The 22799-nt window shown below is 43.0% G+C and overlaps 1 protein-coding gene across 4 annotated transcripts in view; it reads left to right on the forward strand.

Annotated features, from left to right (window-relative positions):
• The window catches only part of IL17REL (interleukin 17 receptor E like), a 349944-nt gene that overhangs the window by 4877 nt on the left and 322268 nt on the right, over positions 1–22799 (forward strand). For all 4 annotated transcript variants that reach the window (XR_012156809.1, XM_073328308.1, XM_073328309.1 and 1 more), the window contains exon 2: positions 22598–22625. Coding sequence is in view for 3 of the 4 variants with exons in the window: in XM_073328308.1 (XP_073184409.1) it covers positions 22598–22625 (28 nt within the window). In the remaining variant the exon portion in view is untranslated. The remainder of the gene's footprint in view (positions 1–22597; positions 22626–22799) is intronic.

Below are 22799 nucleotides of genomic sequence, written 5' to 3' on the forward strand. Positions count from 1 at the left end.
CTATGTCTCTGAAATATTTCTAAGCTGTTCTGAGATCCTTTGGGAGATATGGCAAAAGAGCAAAGTATTGTTTTTACTTATTAAGAGGGATATGACAATTATCTGTTTTGAGGTAAGTGATGCTGAAAACACACTGTAATGGCAGTTTTGGATTTTGATTTTATTACCATTTATTTAATCACTATCCTTTTACAATAGATATAAGGCACCACCCATTGTTGGAGATATTCCATGTTTCATAATTACTGTGTCATATTAAAAATGCTGTATGCCACCTGGATCCCAGAAATATAAATGTAAAAGGACACTGCATATTTTTCAAATGTGAGGTGATAGATGTACATAGCAGGGGATTATAACTCCCAGTACCCTCCTTCCCTTGGCACAGCCCCTTACTCTGGGCTAAGCAGGGACCACGTTTCCCATCAGCCCCTTTATCACCAGCCCCTGGTGGTAAGGGGAAAGGTCCCTCTTCAGGAAGTGGCTACGTTGTGTTTGGGAGTGGGAGCCATACGGCAGCAGGGAGCTGCAGAGAAGTCCCAGGAACTGTGGACAAAGCTGCATGTGGAGCAGGCTGTGAGTGCCGGACATCACAGCTGGGTGCAGGTCTGTGTGGGATTTATGGGGGAACAGCAGTGGCTGGGCAGGGACCCAGTGCAAAGAGGCCCCAAAGGGAAACCCTAACTAAGCCTGACTTGCCACAAATACGATTTGCTTGAATAGAGAGTGGACGGGAGAGAGTGCCAAAGGTGGTAGGCCAGAAGAGCCCTGGCCCTCCATTGGACTGCCCTAGGAACCCAAACAGGAACGGTCATTGCTCACTTTGAATTGTGACTGTCAAAGCTCATGTTCTTGGAGTATTTGCAACCTTTCCCCAGGGGGGCTGGAACAATTTGTATAGTGGGGGTGCTGAGAGCCATTGAACCAAACTGTAAACATTGCATATAATGGAAACCACTTCAAGCCAGGGGGTGCTCCAGCACCCCCCACACTCGTAGTTCCAACACCTATGCCTTTCCCCTTTCCAGCCAGCCCTTTCCCTTAGCCATGTGTCTGAGTGGTTATTGGGACCCACCAGGGCTAGCGCCTACAAGGCCTAGCCGCTGTAGCACCTACAGTGGTTGCCTCCGAGACACAGTAAACCTGGCACACTCCTGGCATCCTAGGTTTGGGGTGCAGAGTAATTATAGTTACATGAACTCTTAAAAAACATAATGAAAATGCTCAGCTGTGGGCTTCCTGCTAGATAAAGGAACAAGTAGGTTTTTGTGGTATATTATGAATGCTCTTTCCTCCCTTGTGTAAAATAGTTTGGCTTCTCAGTTCACATGACTTTCTGGCACTTGAAGGATAAACACAATGGCCCTGCCCTGCATGTGTATGATAATAACTCCTATTGTTATCTAATATGCTTCAACTGTGAAAGTCATAGGGGAATCCCAGACTGTGATTGTAATTGTGTCCACGCCTCAGTAATCTTGCAATGGACAGTGTCTGAAAACTGCACACAGAGAATTAGACTTTTGCCAAATTCTTCTGCTCCACAGTTGGTAAGAATCAGGAGCGTTACATTAAAAAGATACTAAAAACTGAAAAATTTGAATCATGTTTGTGTTGTCGCAAGTGAGTTGCAGTGATGTGTCCAAAAGTTCACAGGGAGAAGGAAGAAAGGAGGAAGCTTTAAATTCCACTTTGGGATTTCCCTGCAATGATAAAGGTTAAGTGATAGCCAATGAATCAGGAGTGAGTTCTTTACTTATCTGATACTGCTACAGCCTGTTAACCTCATGCAAAGTTTACTTTAGTGACACTGTGCGCCTTCTTGGAACAAGGTCAGCCCCTCTAATCAAATCAATGTTGTACAAATACCATAATACAGCCCTCGAGCCAGATCTTCAGATGGTATAAGTGGGCATAACTCCATTGTTTGCTATAGTAAGTAATCAACATTTTTAAAAAAAAGCCTTTAAACCCCTAACCATTAAAAGGAATGGAAATGAGAAGCGAGGGTAACATACATAACGAATTACATTCCCTAACAGTTCAGCTGTTCTCTAACAAAAATCTACACTTCTGAAAATCAATCTTAGACATTAAAAATGTAGGCCAGGGATCAGAGACTTATGTGGGGAGACTTACGGCAGCATGGAATGAAAGGAACATGGGGACTATTCAGTGCATGCTTTTTTGTGTGTAAAGTCTGATATTTGGAGGAGTCATTTCACTTAAAATACTTTCTCTGGTGAAACCTTATCTCAGTGGTTTGTGTTAGTTTCCTCGGTTTCCTTTCTTGTGGTGACACCATTTCTGTCTGGCAGCTCAGTGTTTTGAAGTTTAGTGGGTTTAGGTGACTTGGTTCTCCGGCCATGTCATAAAATCCACCCCTTCCAGGGTCCAAGACAGTCCAGTGAAACAATCTTTGTCCTCACTGAGTCACATAGATCAATATTATCAATCCAGCCTCATTGTACACTGACCTGGGCCTTTGCTCCGTCCAGGTAGTGGGGCCCCAATTTAATGAACTGGCTGGTCCAGCCACCAGAGTGCAAGAAAACCCAGGGAGCAGACAGAAGGCCCAATTCTGAGTTCTGGCCACATGCTTGGCTAGCCACATCCCTGCTTCTCGCACAGGCGCTGTTGTTAACCTCTCATAATTTCATCACGAGTAGCAGGAGTTTGGGCTCTGCTGCAGCCAGTCTGGGGATGACAGCACGAGAAGCTCTAATCTTCACAACATTTCCAGCCTTTCTCAGCAGCGCTGCTTTTTTGTCTTCCCCATTTCCCTGCTGCCTGGGGAAAAACAGTCAATCACAGCTGCTGCAGAAGGCAGGCAGAGCTCTCCCCTCCTCCCCAGGAATTGAGAGAGGTGTTTGGGCAGGGAGAGGGACACGGAGCAGCTGATACCATTTTTGCAGTAGAGTAGAGGAAGGAGCAGAAAGAGCCCAGAAGCTGAGGGCTGCTCAGTTGCTCTTGCCTCTCTTGTGAAATATGAGTCAGCTGCTCCCTGCTTCTCCCCCTGCCCGCCCTTTATCTTGCAACCTCTCCGACTGGAGGAGGAGGAGAAGAGCGGTCCCCCAAGCTGTTCCTGGAAGCTGGGAAGACCTTGGAGGTAACGCATCTCAACAGCTGCAGGAGGTGCAGCAGTGCACTGGGGGAAAAGGGGAAATGTGGGGCTGGACACAGAATTGATGTATGTCTGGGGGTGGGTGTGCAGAGTTCATGTGGGACTGGGGGCTGGGAATACAAATTAACTGATGTGGGGCTGGGCATCTCGGAGTTGGGGTAAAATTAATTGTTTGTCGGTTTTGGGCGAAGCTGGAAGTTGTCTCCCATCAGGTGGCATGCAGCATTGCCAACTCTCATGGTGTTTTCGGGAGTGGTGGGATTTCAGAGGGTTCTGCAGCCCATCTCGTGATGACACAAGAAGCTTCAGCCTCCTAGTGAAGTTCAGCCCTGCTGGAAGTCAACAAAATCTCTCTCTTCTGCTTGCTGTTCTCATGGAAGGAGAAGGAGGAGGGTGAGCAAAGAACCCAGCCGCTCACGACAGCTCTGCTCTCTCCTCCCCTCTCCCCTCCTGTGAGAAACCTGGATTAGACAGTGCCCACTCCCCTGCAGCATCCAGCTTGGGAACAGACGGAGTCAGGGCCAGCCCCAGGCCAAATGGTGCCCCAGGTGAGGATCATCTTTGGCACTCCCCCTCCATTTGTTAAACTTTTGAATACCTTATTTTTTATTGCATTTATAGCCCATTTCATGACTTTTATGCACGATTTGCATGCATGATTCATCCCTGTCATATAAGATGATAAATTTGCACACGAGGATCTGTAAATCTGTATGTATGCTATATATAAGCAAATAAAATAAATGTTTCCTCTAAGCTTACAGAAACTTTTTAATTTTAAGAATAACTGAAATGTACTAACATCAAGAAATTGAACTGTGCACGACCATCGGGCGGACCAGTATTAAATAGTGTGACTGTAGGTGACAGCCTTAGAATGTTAACCGTAGTCCTGTAGTTCAAAAGGTCGCTTTTCTCGCCTTTGCCCTCGTGAGCTGAAGCCCAGCGTCAGAGAGATCCAAAGACTGGCCAATGGCATTTTCAAGCGATAAAATAGCAAGCGATGTCAGTCTGTCGTCGGCCATCATTGACTGAAGATACGTTTTAATGAGCCTGAGCTTTGAAAAGCTGCACTCGCCACTCGCGATTGTGACCAGCACCACGAGTGGGATCCTCAAAGCTACCCGCACTTTAGGAAAAGTGTTGCTATCAACAAAAACAGCACCCTGAGCCCGGTGCCCCCCAAGCCCAGCACCCCAGGTGGTCACCTGGGTCACCTGCCCCTAAATCCTGCCCTGGCCAGAGCGTGGTGAAGAGCTCCTGGGAGCTTCTTTTCCCAGCTTGGGAAAGGGGAAAAGGTGACCGTGCTACAGCACCCCCAGGCCTGGGAGAGGAGGATGGGGAACTCCATCAGGAGCAGTGGTGAGTGTGCTGGAAGTTGATGGAGGTGGGAGGGAAGTTTGCCAACAGTCCCTTGATATAAGGGATGTCCCTTATTTAAATAAAAAAGTGCCTGTCCCTTGCTAAATCAGTATGGGGTGCCTTTTCTCCTGTATTTCAACCTGGTGCACAGGGTCGCACCACCACTGAAATTTGGCCTGGGCACCCCTCCATGCCAGGTGGAGAGGCATCTGGACAAAATGTGAGTGGCGTTGCTGGTGGAGGGGTAGCCAGACTAAATGTGAGTGGCGTTGTGACCGGTGCACAGGGTTGCGATGCCATTCAAATTTGACTCAGGTTCCCCTCCGTCATGCCAGAGGTTCTGACTCAGCTCCCGGCATCTGCACAGAACATAAAGAGGAGCTGCAGCGGCTGCCAGGCACAGCACCCGGACCTGGGGAGAAAGAACCCCTAGGAGAAGTGGGGAGAAGAAGGCACTTGTCCCCAAAGGCTCAAGTCAAGACTGGGGACATCTGAGGCTTGTCCAGTGTTTTTGAAATACAATGTTGCCGACCATAGTGCGTAGGTGAACTGAAGTGGGGACTGAATTGAGGAAGTGTGTGGGGGGGGGGGGGGCTAAACTGATGGTGGGGCCTGGTGGGGGCTGAGCTGATGGGGATGGGGGCTTGTGAGTAGCGCTGCTGGTGGGGGCTGGACTGAAGGGGGTGGGGATGATGGGGGAAGGAGAGGCTGAACTGATGAGGAGGCTGGGTGTGGACAGAATTGAGGGGGACTTAGGAACAGGATTAATTGCTGGGTAGGGAATGGGCAGATGTGGGGGTGAGAGCTCCTGCAGAAGGGGCAAAAATCGCCTTACCTAATGCTTTTGGGATAGTGGGTGACACTAACTGTTGCACACACACTGGAGACGGGCGGGGTAGTTCAAAAATCTAAAGACAGACCAAAAAACCCTCACAATAGAGCTTTTTTTAAAAAAAAGTTCATGGTTTTTTGGGCCAATCTCATAATTTTCAGGGTTCTGACTCATGGTTTTTGATCTCGTGAGGTTTACAATGCTGAGCATTACACACGTTGGTGTAATCTGATCTCAGTTGTGTCGTCTAGCTGGAGTTGCTGCAACGGGGGTCAGAATAGCTTGATTCTATACATTTGTAAGCATTAGTAACTGTAATGCTTTCATATATGTACATTGGAGGTGGGAAGTGGGTTTCAAAAATCAGAAGACAGGCCAAAAAACCACAATTTAATCTTTTTTTAAAAAAAAACCTCTCTTGGTTTTGGGACCAATCTCAAGATTTTGTGAAGTCTGACTCATGAATTTTAAATTTTGAGGCTGGCAGTCCTCAGTGGATTAAGACAAAACTGAATCCCTGATATCAATAGGGAAGTCAAAGGGGGTATGTCTCTTCCTTGAAAGTCACTTGATCTCTGGGAACTACAAGTCCCAGGATGCCATGCTACTAGGGTCCAGGCAGTGCAGGACCAGGTACCTGTCTTTAAGGTACTCAATCACACATAGAGCTGTTCATGTCCAAAGAGCTTGCACACAATTTTATACATCAGCTTTGAGAAAGATAATATCTTTTAGTATTAGAACTGGATGGAAAATTATTGTTTTTCTCATGAAACATTTTTTTTCCATTTTTTTACCCAGCTTTTGTCAAAAAATTGAAAATGTTTTAGAGTTTTGATTCTTGACGAAACCCCAATTTTTTTATGAATATGATTTGTGTGTGTGTGTGTTTCATTTTCTGCTGGAAAATAGTTTTGTTCGAAAATTTGTATGTTTTTGTCCTCTTCGGTGATGGAAACTTCAGTGATGCTCTGGGTGGACTCAGCTGTCTGCTCGTGTGTATCTAATTGCAGAATCAAGGCTTTAAATACGAAAAAACCCTGTAGTCTCTCCATAATCGAGTACACTGCACTTACATAAAGTTATGGCTAAAACATATCCCCTGAAATGCTGAGGAAGATCCAAACTGGACTGGAACTTTGTGGCTAAAGCCGATCCCTGAACTGATACAATAATGTGTGTTGGAACATTCCATTTAACCACTCCACTTAGATTATGAGATTATGGTTCTGACCTTGGATTTACACCAGCGTGAATCCATTGGACCAAATTCTCTAGTCATCTCTGAAGAGGGATTTAAAAGGGATTGGAGTCATCTTCACGGATCATCTGGGCATATCCTTAGAGTAGAATGATGAGACGGTCATTCAAGCCATATTTAAGTCTGCTTCATGCTGCTGGAGCATTTCAAGGCAGACATAAGAAGGCTGAGTATCTGGCTGACTATATTCTGACCTTTCAGCATAGGCCAAAGTACTCACCCTTTGAGCTGTGTAGGAGACATACACCCACTTAAGATAGGCATGGCTAGAAACAATAAAAAATCCTCTCAGTCCCCTTAATCATCTAGAGCTTAATTCATACTCTGCAAATGATCTACAATTGTCTAACTTGAAGGAAAAGGTTTCTGTCTAGTTGCCTTGAACTCTCTGTGATAACCTTCAACTAGTTTTGGAAAACTGATTATCTGGAAAAAGAAAAGGAGTACTTGTGGCACCTTAGAGATTAACAAATTTATTTGAGCATACTGATGAAGTGAGCTGTAGCTCACGAAAGCTTATGCTCAAATAAATTGGTTAGTCTCTAAGGTGCCACAAGTACTCCTTTTCTTTTTGCGGATACAGACTAACACGGCTGCTACTCTGAAACCTGTGATTATTTGAAGTTGCCCCTACTTGCCTTCCCTTTTCCAGAAAGTATGAATCACCGGGGCAATATTTCACAGCACTTTCTGTACATTCATTGTCTTCTCTTGAAAAACATTGAGGAAGTAGAATTTATTTCACTAAATACTTTATACTCTCTTCAATTTGTTTTCCCCTTTTATCCCTAAACATGCAAACTTCCTTGTTTTTTTTCCAGCTTCTTCCCCTCCCTGACCTGCTGTTCTCCCTCCTGTTATTGCAGTTACGTCTTTCTACAGACTCATTATTTGCAACAGTTTTTAATTGTCATATCTCTGTTTTGAAACTCTTTTATGCATTTTATAGCCTTTGTTTTAGTATTTCTCATTATATCCTACTGTGCATTCATTGCTTCCTTGTTTTACTCAAGCAGTAGGTGCCCTGTATTTTGTAAAATATTTCTGAATAGTAACTTGGAAAATGTGCATATACAAAAGAACAAGCTTTGTGTTCAGAGGTAGGAGACAGAGGAAGGTTTTAAATTCTCACTAAAACATTCCAGCTAATCAATAGGTAGATTTAGACTACACTTGATGTGACTTACGTCTCTTCAGTTTTTAGCTCAATTATTTTCACAACAGGTCCTTCCAGTAGTCCTTAATGTCATCCATTGGGTAGAGCCAGTGGCTCCACATATACAGTAAAACTGAATAGTGGGGCATTCACCCAACCTTGATATTTAGGGCCTCCCTTATGTTGAGCCAGTTGCCTGTTGTGTATTTATCTGGCTGTTTGAAATAACAATGAGGCACCAATCTTAATGCTCAAGGCACCTATGACACTGAATTATAATACAAAAGATGAATATGTCAAAAAGAAAAATAACCAGCAGCCCCACAAACAAAATGCTAATCAACAAGTAACCATGAAACAAAAATAAGACAAATTCCCCACTTTCCCTCTGCCTGTCCCTTAAGTGATATTCACTTCTTTAAGAGCCTTCTTGGGGAGAGTCTGCTTTGCTGTGTGCCATGAAGGTCAACAAATGCAGGCTGCTGTGGATCAAGGAGAGAGTACATTCCTAACAAAAGAGACCAATATGGAGAATATTCTTCAGAAACCCTGTCAGACTGAGATGGGTCTATCTTAAATTGCCCGTGTAGATCATTTTTAGAGATCAAAATCGTACTCCACCTGGAAACCCACAGGCAGCCAGTTCAAAGCAGGAAGCACTGTTTGAATAAGCTATTACCAGGACATTTGCTTATCAAGCTGGCTGCCACCTTCTGCACAAGCATTAGCTTCCCAATAGATTGAAAGTGCAGCCACAAGTAGAGCCAATGGGATTAACGGCAGAGTAAATTACCACTCAAGGTGAGTAAGAGAGGCAGAATCTTGCTCTTAGGGTAAGTCTGAGATTTTACTTCTTGTGTTGTGTAAGGGACAACTTTTTGTTATGACACCCCAGGAACAGCCCTGGGAAGGAGCTGTGCTTCAAAAAGTTGCACCTCCGTCCTTGTTGCTGAGTGGAAGTAATTTACTGTAGGTCTTCACAGAATGTAGGTTACTTCCCCCACCATGCTGGCTCCACCCCTTCTCTGTCCATTTGCACATGGTGGGGAGTAGCAGTCCTGCTCAGCCTACTGTGTAACCCCACTTCTGGATCAGCGCTCCCGGCAAGCCACGTGCTTAAAACCCCTTTCTATTTCCCTGTGCAGCAACTTAAAAGGAAGTTGCAATCTTGTCCTTAATAATCTGAATAGCGTTTAGTTTGTTAAAGCTCTTTAGGGGAAAAACAAATACTTTCGTGCAGTTCTGAGTTGAAGGAATTGTAGTAGTAAGTGATGGTTCAAAGGCTATATAAGTTAGGTGATATTTTTCCCTGTTTGAGGGTGCAGAAGACCTATAATTATTGAACCATGAATAGCGTATGCATGTGCTGTGAAAATTCCCCTGCACAGCTCTGCCAATGTATCTCAGCCCTGACATGCAGCATCCCTGGTATTTATGTTGAGAAATTGCCAGCTGTGCTTTGCAGTGTCAAATTTAGGTGTGGTTCTGTGATAAGCACCAGAAGAGTTGGGATGAGCCCAGCAAATTCAGTTTCCTTGATGAAAAGAGAACTTGAAGTTAGGTCTCCAAACATAAATGCCTAGAGCACGGATCCATTTCACAATCTCTAACTTCCTGAATTTACCATCTTCTTCTCTCTGAAGTCACCTACTGTTTAACTGACTTAATAATAATTTGTCTTAATACAGGTTTTAGGTTCTTTGGTTAACAAAAATATAGGGAAAGTATTAAAGTTTGCTTTCCATTCCGGGTTATAGTCTAAAACCTGGAGCTGATTTAATCTCAGTTTACAACTGATGGCAAACTTTGGTTTTACGATTGACGTGTCACAATCTACCAGCCACTGCTGGTGCAATACTAAATGCACCTACAGAATTTGCCTTGTTCATGCCATTAGTAACAGTGTTCTCACAGGTCAGTTAAATTCACAGAGGCAAAAAGCTAGTTCTGCATTCGGGGCCTAATCCAAAGAAAGAATTCCACGGATATCAGTGGTCTTTGGATTCAACACTTAATCAGCTAGAGAAGCATGAGTGAAAACAACATGGTGTTTGGTTTTTACGAAGGCCAAACTGTACTGTATAGTAGTGCTTGGCGCCCATTTGTGTGGTACAGAGGCCGTTGTAACATCAGAGTACTAGATACCTTCCATCTGAGACAATTTCAGTCATTCATAGTGGAAAGTGGCAAATTCAAATAGCTAGTAATGCTGTATTAAAGTGCACTGGTCTCATCAGTATACAAGCAATGCTGATGAAAATGTTGCTTAGAGAGAGACTAGTTGTGCCTTTCAAATGGGTGAGCTGGTAAAATTTTTTGACATTCCAGATATGGCGTGACATTGATTTATACCAGCTGAGTATCTGGCCAATTAAGAGCATTTTGGCTGCATTTTGTGCATAGTATATGATTCTGTTTTGTCTGTCATTACTGGTGTCATGTTTCCTAAAATATCAACTCAAATGCTTAGAAAAAGAGGTTGGCACATGCTGTCACTGCAGACAAACCTCTGTCTCCAAACCTCTGTCCCATCAGCAGCTATGGGCACACTACAACGGGCCAGATCCTCACTCCAAATCAGCATCACTCTGTCTGAATTTAAGACACAGTGTCTATCAGTGCCCTTTTTTGTGTTTGTATCACAATATTATCATCACAACATATATTCAGTGCATTTGAAAAAACGCAAGGGGAAAAATATCCCCCCTGGGTGTGATGCCTGAACGCAAAATTGCTTTGACTGGTGTTTCATTTGTGTGACAAATATGCAACACAGCAAAGAAATGCCAGAGGTATAATTACTGTACTTTTACACTCTTTCACAAGCACTCTTCCTCTTAGAATGCGCGCAGTTGCAGTTGTATGAAGAAGGCTCAGGATCATCATTCTCAGCCCCAGGAGCGATTTATGTGGTGGTGTTTCTCATTTTTGGATACAGTTAGGGATGTCAAGCGATTAAAAAATTTAATCACAATAAATTGCGAGATTTAAAAAAATTCATCACAATTAATTGTAGGATTAATCGCACTGTTAAATAATAATAGAATACCATTTATTTAAATATTTTTGGATATTTTCTACATTTTCAAATATATTGATTTCAATCACTGCACAGACTACAAAGTGTATAATGCTCACTTTATATTTATTTTTTATTACAAATATTTGTGCTGTAAAAAAAAGAAATAGTATTTTTCAAGTCACCTCATACAAGTACTGTAGTGCAACCTCTTTATCATGAAAGCTGAACTTACAAATGTAGAATTATGTAAAAAAAAACTACATTCAAAAATAAAACAGTGTAAAACTTTAGAGCCTGCAGGGCCACTCAGTCCTACTTCTTGTTCAGCCAGTCACTCATACAAACAAGTTTGTTTACATTTGCAGGAAATAATGCTGCCCGCTTCTTGTTTACAATGTCGCCTGAAAGTGAGAACAGATGTTTGCATGTCACTGTTGTAGCCGGCATTGCTAAATATTTATGTGCCAGATGCACTAAAGATTCATATGTGCCTTCATTTTCAACCACTGTTTGAAAGGACATGCATCCATGCTGATGATGGGTTCTGCTCAATAACGATCCAAAGCAGAGCAGACCGACGCATGTTCACTTTCATCCTCTGAGTCAGATGCCACCAGCAGAAGGTTGATTTTCTTTTTTGATGGTTCAGTTTCTGTAGTTTCCGCATCAGAGTGTTGCTCTTTTAAGACTTCTGAAAGCATGCTCCACACCTCGTCCCTCTCAGATTTTGGAAGGCGCTTCAGATTCTTAAACCTTGGGCTGAGTGCTGTAGCTATCTTTAGACTTCTCACATTGGTACCTTCTTTGCGTTTTGTCAAATCTGCAGTGAATGTGTTCTTAAAATGATCAACGTGTGCTGGGTCATCATCCAAGACTGCTAGAATATAAAATACATGGCAGAATATGGGTAAAACAGAGCAGGAGACATACTGTTCTCCCTCAAGGAGTTCAGTCAAAATTTAATTAATGCATTATTTTTTTTAACAAGCGTCATCAGCATGGAAGCATGTTCCCTGGAATGGTAGCCGAAGCCTGAAGGGGCATACGAATGTTTAGCATATCTGGCACATAAATACTTTGCACTGCCGGCTACAAAAGTGCCATGTGAACGCCTGTTCTCACTTTCTGGTGACATTGTAAATAAGAAGCCAGCAGCATTATCTCCCGTCAATGTAAACAAACTTGTTTGTCTTAGCAATTGACAGAATAAGAAGTAGGACTGAGTGCACTTGTAGGCTCTAAAGTTTTACATTGTTTTGTTTTTCAGTGCAGTTATGTAACCAAAAAAATCTACCTTTGTAAGTTGAACTTTTATGATAAAGAGATTGCATTATGGTACTTGTATGAGGTGAATTGAAAAAATACTATTTCTTTAGTTTATCATTTTACAGTGCACATATTTGTAATCAAAAGTAAATATAAAGTGAGCACTTTACACTTTGTGTTTGTTATATTAATTTAAATCAATGTATTTGAGAATGTAGAAAAACATCCACAAATATTTAATAAATTTCAATTGGTATTCTATTTTTTAACAGGGCAATTAAAACTACAATGAATCGCAATTAATTTATTTAATTGCAATTAATTTTTTTGAGTTATCACGTGAGTTAACTGCGATTAAACGACAGACTTAGTTACAATATAAAGAACAAGATCAGTTGTAGCCAAGAAGCTTTTGGTGCAGCTCTGGGGAGAAAGGGAAAACTTAAAGGTGTCCTTTATTCACCCCACATTCTGGGGTCACTGCATTTGGCCAGTGTGCAGATTTAGAATAGCCCAAAGGTTGCTGTAAAGCTGCCCCAAAGGGCAGTCATAGGAATTTGCAATTGCCAGAATGGAGGGAAGCCTTTTTTTCTGGCCACACCTTCTACATTGGCAGTCTGCATTGTGGGTAGTAGTGTGATAACTGCTATGGTGGCTCTATTTCACCCAAAGATCTGCCAATATAGGAAAGAACTTCTATTTCCAGACCACTTGACTTTAGGGCTGTTTGCACCAGTGCAGTGGTTTTCAACCTTTTTTTCATTTGCAGACCCCTAAAAAATTTCAAATGGAGGTGCAGACCCCTTTGGAAATCTTAGACATAGTTTGCTGACTCCCAGGGGTCTGCAGATCGTGGGCTGAAAACCATTGTTCTATGGTAATGGCAACCTTTCGTGGACCCCTTATATATAGTCTGTGGAGCCCCAAGGGTCCGTGAACCACAGGTTGAAAGCCGCCACACTAATGGATCAATGTAAAGTGACCAGAGAATGGCCCAAGATCAAGCCCATGATCTTTTAAAAATCATTATTTTTTAGCAAGTTTCAAAGTCTGCCTCTGACACACACACAACTATCCCACTGACCTGAAGTTGCTAAGAATTCTAGTATGCCACCTTCACCTGTGAGCTGGACACACCCCCTGCAAAAGAAAGCTGGTCAAAGTTACATGAAACTGAGGGCCAGCTCCTCAGAGGTGTTTAGGCTCCTGACTTCCATTGATTTCAATAGAAGATAGGAGCCTAAATACCTTTGAGGATCTGAGCCTGAGTCTTACTTTGACTCTTTGCCATTGTCACATGTCAGAAGGCACATTCTACTGCCTCACCTCTTCTTCTCTTGCCCCCAATTCCTCTGGGCATTCGGCAGAAAGGGGAACGTTTCTGCCTCTTCTTTTCTCTGCCAGTTTCATTCAAAAAATAAACCACCCAAAAATGTAAGCATTCTCCTCCTGATCCCGCTTTGCCTTCTGCACTCCCTCCCTACCACAAAAAAAGTAAACTTGTCAACATAGCCTCCGTTCTCTGAGAACCTGCTGTGCTAGCTAAAAAGGAGTCTATTTGCCCCGCACCCTCTATTCAGAAGACTGGATTTGGCTGTATCTGTTTAGATAACCTCTATCTACAGTAGGTCAATTGCATAAATGGGGGAAACCCTAGAGAAACAGGAAACCCCCTAACTGTTTCTGTGTTGCGTAAGTATTTTTTGCTTAGGCTTTTTGCCAAGACAGATATGAATCAGAGATTTTATAGGTATAAGAACACTGTAATGCACTTCCTTTTTCAGAAAGTGTTTTTGAAAGAGGAAGAAGAATTCAGATTCCTGAATTAATGTGTGGGTTTTTTCATCGGCTTCAGTTTAGATATTTCCTGAAACAAAGACATAGAAAGTGGAAGATGAACTTCTTTAATGTATGTGAGTTCTTCTTTGGCAAATGGTCTCTATGACTCTGTCAAAATGTGTATGAAGGGGAAAAAACCCAGCTCCCATATAATGGGGAAAAAAATCAGGTACGAAAACAAGAAATTGCAACCAAGTGCTCACTGTAACTGTCTGGTATTTGTGAAAATCTGTCTGATTAGCTAAGGATTTTCTGCAAGAGCTCCATGTCTGAGGAGCTCTGCATCTGCAGGGAACCCTACTGAAGTGATTGGTTCCCTGTGCAGGTGCAAGGATCTGCCTGCAAGGTTCTCATCATAGGTTCAAGGCCATAACATGCTCATCACTGTATGGTTTGTGTGATCTAGGTACCATTAATAGGAGATCTGAGGCATCTAATCACTCTGAGGATGAAAATCTGGCTCCACTGAAGTCAATGGGATTTTTGCTATCGACTTCAGTGGAGCCAGGATTTCACCAGGGAGATTTTGCACTATAACCTTCTCAATAATCTTAACCCTCCCTCCCCCACAACAAACAAACAAACAAAAAGGAAGCATAGATAGTGAAAAATAGTTAACTATTCTAGTGATCGTCTCTTGGGCAATATTGACAGGTGTCAGGGAAGTCTCCAGAGCTGCTTAACCACAGCCTTGTCAATAGCCTGACCCTAAAATGGGAGGTTAGAAACAGGGATGTAATTTGCAAGATTGTCAGCAGCAAGAGAGATTGCTTCCCCAGTGATCAGTTGCTCAGCCCTTGAACAACAGTTGCCTTAAACATCTTCCTGAGAACTCTGACCAAGGAAGCCAACATCCCAATTCACCCACTTAATTTTTACACCTATCAGGGGCTTGAGTCAATTTTGCAGGTAGTCAGTTGCAATTCTTCAAGTACATCCAGAAATTCAATTAGTGAAACTTGTCCTTCTGCATAGAGCTGCAGAGTCCAGTAAAGAAATGGATTAAAAATAGATATATGTAACAGCAGCTAAAATTAGAGAGTGAACTTTATATTGAATGATCTGTTCCATTTCTGCTTTTTTAAAGTTTACTATTGCATTGCATTTTTTCAGAGAAAGTAATAGTTTTCTTTCAACTGACTATACTGTGTTGGGAAATACAAATAAGGAAATTGGATGATATTGTTTAAGAATTTTTGTTATGCAAAAATGCTCTCTGAGTAGAAATGATTTTACATGGTTTTGTACATAAGATCTCACATGTTGCAATATGTGCATTCATTTCATTCTCCCATGATCTGGGTTTCAAAGGTCCAGGGCAGCCACAAATCCCAGTGATGTCAGTCACTTGAAATATTTTGACTTAGATATATTCCAATCGAGTGGCAATTGTGTAAAGTAAGATTGGTTTTCCTTAGGTGTTCTTTATTAGGTGACATTGATGTATTTTATAAAGGTGGTACCTGCCTTTGCACGGAACTTACACTGCGTAGGCCCTGGCTAGCCAACAGAAATTTGTGAGAAGTGTCAGTCTGTGAGAAATTTTGATTAAATTTTTAGCCCATGAAAATTCGTGGCCACCTGTTTCTTTTTATCATTGATGAAAGTGTATTTGAAACACCACCATTCGGGCATGTCTGGTTTTATGGTTCACTTTTGACTTACTCCCATGGCAAAGGTGATGGCCTACCTCAAGCCAGTAGCGGAGCTAATAGGGAAGCTGCCTCCTCCCCTCCCCCTCCCCCCCAGTGGCCTTTAGGGGTATGTGTGGCACCTTTTCATACAGGTCTTGAGAGTGAGCTTGCTCCAGACTCATCCAGTAGTGGTGGCTCCTGGCCTGTGGGGCTGGGCCCAACTCCCCGCTTGGGGCATTGTGACATACTCCACAGGATCAAGTGGTGCTGTGACCCTGTGTGCCATGTTGCAAATCCACTCATGACAGAGGGGTGGCTTGGCCAAACCCGAATGGCACTGCAACACGGTGTGCCCCTGCAATGGAAATATTGGGAGGGTGGGTCTATTTTCCGCCTCCCCAATGGATTCTGCCCCCGCAATATCTTGTGGAGGCAAGAGTGGGCCCCAGCTATGTTATGCACATGTGCGTTGCGGGAATGAGGGGCAAAGACAAGAGTGGGACCCAGAGGAGGGGCTGGAGTGGCCACGGTGGTGCATGAGATAGGGATGGCCACAACGTAGGGTTGCCAACAGTCCCATATTACAAGGGATATCCCTTATTTAAATAGAAAATTGCCTGTCCCATTCTATACAGGATGCCTTTTATCGCGTATTTCAACAGCAGGGGGCCAGCGCTCATGGGTGCATCTTTCCACTCTCCTCCAGACTCTGGCCCTTTAATGCTGAGCAGTGAAAGTAGACAGGGTCGTGCTCTGGGGCCAGGGTCAGGTGGGAAGTGGAAAGATGCACGTTTAAGTACTGACCCCTGCTGGACAGGGCCCCCTGCTGACTCCAGCCCCAGAGTGCGGGCTGTCTGCTTTCCCTGTGCAGGTTCTGCAGGCAGGGCAAGTGGACAGGGCTGTGTGCCCTGGAGCTGTGCTGAAGGGCCAGGGTCAGAAAGGGGCTCTGTCTGGCAGGGGGTCAGTACTTCTGGGCTGTAACCTCCTCACTTGCAGAGTCTCTGCCAACATCCCCAGCAGAGGATCATAACTGCTGGTTGGTGGCTGGCTGCTGCAGCAGTGGGGGGAATGAGGTGGGCAGGAAGCCTGGTTCTGGCAGCAGAGACCACCTCTGCAGAGACCTGTCCGCTTCCCCTGCTGGACAGAGCCCCCTCCTGCCTTTGAGCATGGCCCCAGGTCTTTGTGCCTCCCTGATAACCTTATCGTGCCCCCTTTGGGGGCTACAACCCATAGTTTGGGAACCTCCGGCTATAGCGGAACTAATATTTGTAAATCATATAATTAGTGGCTAATCATATGAGTGAAGTAGTGGGAACACCAGGCAGGTCTCTTAGACTTAAAGAGACAAAAATGAGGAGACTGTGTAGATATAAAAGTCGGTGAGAAGAAAAAATACAACTGGGCCTTTTGTACTTTGTGCTGGTGTGAATTCCCTCTCAGGCATGGAGGTGAAACTGACCTGAAGCAGCACGCAGTAGCCAATGAATGTAAGAAAAACACTCAGGCCAAAGGTATGACAAATATTAGCAAATTCTTTGTCTCTTCAAACACTGAAAGTCACAGAATTGCAGCATGGGAAATTGCAACAGTTTACCACACAGAAAAACACAGCCTATGTTACAACAGCAAGGACTGTGATAATAAGCTTGCCAGTGATTCAAATCAAGTTTTGTGATTCAAATATTGCAAACCAGTTGTGTTGTGGAAGTACCAGAGCAGAGCTATTAGTGACCAATATTTTGGCCCCAAAGTCTGTGGGGGATTGTTTATGGGATTTATTACCATCGCCACTAGAACAGCATATGTATTTCTCTGTAGTGACCGATGCTTCAAATAAGGGGAATAGGAAGATGCTTCCAATGTGCCTACAATATTTCACCATATCAGCTGGCATTCAGTGCAAGCTGCTTGATTTTTATGAAGACAGTGATGACTCTGCAAAAAGCATTCATCATGCTGTAACAAACTGCCTAGAGAAACACCATCTTCATGTTAATTGTCTTACTGCATACTCTGCTGATAATGCAAATGTGAACTATGGGAAACACAGTTCAGTGTATCAGTTATGATGTTATGAAAATGACTGCATTTTGAAGGTGAAATGCCCTGCACACATGCTCAAATAAATTTGTTAGTCTCTAAGGTGCCACAAGTCCTCCTTTTCTTTTTGCGGATACAGACTAACCTGGCTGCTACTCTGAAACCTGCACACATAGTCCACAATACTTGCAAACATGCGAGTGATCAGCTGTCGGTTGACATAGAAACAATTGTGTTGAAAATTTACAACCGTTTTTTATGTCTGCAATACACAGAAAAGAACTCTGAAGTTTTTTTGAGTTTGTTGACATTGAATAGAAAGAAGTACTGCAACATGTGAATACAAGATGACTATCCCTTAACTCAGCAGTCGATCGATTTTTGAGAAACTGACCAGCAATTACAGCCTACTTCAAGTCACTAGGGGAGGCTTGTCCAGTAGCATTAAAGAATATTTTCGCAGAAGATGGCGAGTATGCCTGTATTATGGAAACCTACATGTGTTTTTCCCACAACGTGGCTTGTATCTTTGATGTATTTGTAAGAAAGTTGGAGGAATCAAAGTTATGCATTACTGACATGTACACAGAGATCATAGAATCATAGAATCATAGAATATCAGGGTTGGAAGGGACCTCAGGAGGTCATCTAGTCCAACCCCCTGCTCAAAAGCAGGACCAATTCCCAATTAAATCATCCCAGCCAGGGCTTTGTCAAGCCTGACCTTAAAAACTTCTAAGGAAGGAGATTCCACCACCTTCCTAGGCAACGCATTCCAGTGTTTCACCACCCTCCTAGTGAAAAAGTTTTTCCTAATATCCAACCTAAACCTCCCCCACTGCAACTTGAAATGTTGCCAATTTAAGATGAAGGTACTAAGTCAGAAAGAGGATTGCGTTTTTTTTTTTTTATTCCAAGCCAAACAACTGATGGAAAAGCCACTTCCACAACAAAACGTAAAGTTAAAGAAGACTTCATTAAATTTTATGACTCTGTGTTTTTGTACAGTGGTAAATAGTTTGATTTCTCTACTGACAATGCAGTGATGAAGCTGAAACTCATTAGTCTCTCTGAGAAATTTAGTTTCTCAGATCTTGAGAATGTAACAGGCGCAATCAAAATGAGGGAAATTGTAAACATGGACCAGCTCTATGAGGAATTCTGCACTAGTCAAGATGTGATCGAAACATCAAGAAATGACATTTCCAAATCGATCAGTGAAAAATGGGTGTACGTGTTTCAGAAGTGTGGAAAAGAAAACTTGAGAAACTTGTTCCCAATTGTGTTGTTTGTACTTAGTGTGCCAGAATCAAACGCATTTGTAGAGAGGATTTTTTCATTAATGGGGAATAAATAGTTTGACGTACGAAACAGATGCATTGTAGATTTAATTAAAAGCGAACTCCAAATTTGCATAAACTTCCAGTATCCTGAAAAGATTTCTTCATCTTTGTACAACAAGATCAGGAGTTGCTGAGTGCTGCAAAAAGCAGCAAGAAATACAACTGGCAAATGTAGGTGAGTACTGCTTATTATTAATTAATTATTAATAATAATGATAATATTGGGAGGAGGCAGGAGGCAGGGGTGCTAAGAAAACAGTCCCTTATGTTTGAAATACAATGTTGGCAATCCTACCATCAGAGAGGAGGTGGGACTCCCCAGCCTAGCCCAGTCCCACCCTACAGTCACTGTGGGTCCCAGCGGAGACACCTGGCCCAAGGAGGGGCAGGAGCTCGTGTGCCAGCTGCCCGTATGGGGTGTAGGAAGGGACGGGATAGGGCGCCAGCACTTGGTCAGGTGGGGACACTGGGCTCTACCCACCAAGTAACTGCCATAGAAGCGGCAGTAGGAATTACTGGGATGCCCTTCCCCAGCCTGGAGCCAGCCTCCCTCCCTCCCCTCAGGGCTCAGCTCACCTCCCTCCCCCTTCTATTCCCCCATTCGCTCAGAGGTTCTGCCCTGCTCAATGCATTATTTGCCATTCAAATCTTCTATTTTTAGGTGCTTATAACTTCCTCAAAAGATTTCTTTTAAATTTCATACAAATCTTTTAAGCTGTTTTGGGGTATCAGTTTTCGCTTGTAAAGAGGTTTCTCAGATGCTCCTCGGTGCTCAGATAACTAAAAATGGTTTTGATTTAGAGCATTAAACTTGCTATTTTCTTAGTCTCGGTCCTGCAAACACTTTTATTCATGAGCTTAACATTAGATACATGAGTGTCGTCAATGGACTACTATGTGCATAAAAAGAACAGGAGTACTTGTGGCACATTAGAGACTAACAAATTTATTTGCGCATAAGCTTTCATGAGCTACAGCTCACTTCATCAGATGCATGCAGTGGACAATACAGTGGCGAGATTTTATAGACACAGAGAACATGAAACAATGGGTGTTACCATACAGACTGTAACGAGAATGATCAGGTAAGGTGAGCTATTACCTGCAGGAGAGAAAAAAAACCTTTTGTAGTGATAATCAAGGTGGGCCATTTCCAGCAGTTGACAAGAACGTGGGAGGAACAGTAGGGGGGGGGCAGAAATAAACATGGGGAAATAGTTTTACTTTGTATAATGACACATCCACTCCCAGTCTTTGAGTAATGACATATCCACTCCCACTCAACTTGAATAAAGACTGGGAGTGGATGTGTCATTACACAAAGTAAAACTATTTCCCCATGTTTATTTCCCGCCCCCCTTACTGTTCCACACAGGTTCTTGTCAACTGCTGGAAATGGCCCACCTTGATATTCATGACAAAAGGTTTTTTTTCTCTCCTACTGGTAATAGCTCACCTTACCTGATCACTCTTGTTACAATGTGTATGGTAACACCCATTGTTTCATGTTCTCTGTGTAAATAAATCTCCCCACTGTATTTTCCACTGCATGCATCCGATGAAGTGAGCTGTAGCTCATGAAAGCTTATGCTCAAATAAATTTGTTAGTCTCTAAGGTGCCACAAGTACTACTTTTTTTTTTTTTTTTTGCGAATACAGACTAACATGGCTACTACTCAGATATCTGCATAAAGTTAAGCATGCATATAGATTTGCAGGACAGGCACCATAGATTTGTTCACTATCTTTGCCATGTATTTTTTTTAAAAAATTAAATAAATTTACAAGCAGAGTTCGGAAATCTCATCCTGCAATTCTGGTATCACTTCCTCCCACTTTTGCATGTATTTAGTTTAAGATTTTTCTTTTTTCTGTGAAGTGGGTGTAAAATTCTATCAGATCTGAATTCTCTGTTCAGACCAGTGGTAGCATTTAACACCTTCTTTGTACTGGCTTTTCCCTGAGGTAGATGACTATACCTGGAGGAAGGCAGTGGAAAATCAGGCCCCCTCTCCCTACTGTTTTATACCCAAATCCTTGCAAACACTTACCCACTTGATTAATCCCATTTGTGGGATTGGGGCCTGAATACTCTTAAATAAAAAAGCAAGTCTTATTGATTTGGAGGTGATTGATTTGACTTGTCATATACATAAATCCTCTTAAAAATTATTTGACTAATGTTAATATTATCAATTATTATATATATATAGCTCCAAAAGTGTATGGAGGGTAGCACAAATAGGACAAGATCCCTGCACAATCAGCTTGTATTGGAAATGCAGACAGTCTAATATACTCTTTGACACAGTAAATATCATTGCCAATTTATTAAATCATAGTTGTATGAGAACATAAGAATGACCATAGTGGTCAGATCAAGGGTCCATCTAGCCCAGTATCCTGTCTTCTGACAATGGCCAGTGCCAGGTGCTTCAGAGGGAATGAACAGAACAGGGCAATTTCAAGTGATCCATCCCTTGTCGTACAGTTCTAGCTTTTGGCAGTTGGAGATTTAGGGACACCCGGAGCATGCGTTGTGTCCCTGACCATCTTGGCTAATAGCCATTGGTGGATGTAAGATTCCTGCGTCTCAGGGTCAGGGCGCCTCCTTTGGCAGTGCTGGGAACTCAGCAACCACACCAGATCTGTGAGCATCATGGCTTGTGGTGAGGCAACCAAATGAGCAATAGCTCAGGCCTCTTGGATGTGGGGGTTAGCGCTCGTCCAGCCATGAGTGTGGGGCCCAGTATAGGGGGACCTGGGCCTACCCTGCTCCACCATGTCCTAGCCCAGGTACCTTGAAGGGATGGGTGATTCTGTCACTAGGTTGGTTTGGAAACGTTAGATTGCTGCCTTGCCTCCCGGCAACACAACAGGATCAACTGTCTCATTCCCCTGGGCTGCTTCCTATTGGTATCAGGTTAGGTTGCTCTGTGGCCACTGTGGCCTGGTACCCAGTGACCCTGATGTGTGGCTCACTCTCTGCTTCCTCTTTGGGTTCCTGGGGCAGTGGCTGGCCTTGCCTCCAGGCTGGCTCAGGAAGTCGTCACCCGCCAAGCTGGTTGTGGGCTCCATGGGCAGTTTGGCTTTCTAGGAAAGATATCTGGCTCCAACTGAGCTGCAGAGCTCTGTTCTTATACTTCCTCCCCCCGCCACTTTCTGTGAGGGGGAAGGGGTGGGGTTAGCAGAGCCCAACAAGGTGAGTTAACTCCTTCTGTGCTGGTATGAGGCACATTACAATGGACCTACCCTCCATGAACGTATCTAATTCTTTTTTGAACCCAGTTATACTTTTGGCCTTCCAGCATCCGCAGGTTAACTATGTGTTGCATAAAGAAGTACTTTGTTATTAAATCTGCTGCCTATTAATTTATTGGGTGACCTGGAGTTCTTGTGTTATGTGAAGGGATATGGTTTGGTGGAATTGTTATAATGTAGTTCTTGTAAAGAACTTTAATACACAGATTGTAAATTGATCAAATTGGCCTCATTGACTCTGCGGGGGTTGACTCAGGCCCTTATGTCTTAGCATTGTGCATGTTTCTATCGTTGCGTTGTTAAAGGTAAGTCATGCTTCAGTTTTAAAAATGATTTATCGAATGAGCGAATATGGGGACTATTTGTTAAACTATGTTTATATTTACTTGTACACTAACTTTGAAGCATCTTTTTTCCTCAAAACAGTATTTTTAATTATCCTTATTTTTATTTGCAGGGCTTTCATTGTAAAAGCAAACCTTCCAGTAAGTATAAGCTATTCCATTTTGTGTTATTCTTAAATTATGGACAAAAAAAAAGATCTCTACAAGTAATAAATCCCCTCCAAGGCCACATCAGGGCAGCGTGATCATTTGACATGGTATTTAAAACCAGTTTCACAGAATTTTTCCCTAAAGTAAAACATTTTAAAAACTGAT

Source organism: Lepidochelys kempii, chromosome 1 (genome assembly GCF_965140265.1).
Source record: "Lepidochelys kempii isolate rLepKem1 chromosome 1, rLepKem1.hap2, whole genome shotgun sequence".
NCBI lineage: Eukaryota > Metazoa > Chordata > Testudines > Cheloniidae > Lepidochelys > Lepidochelys kempii.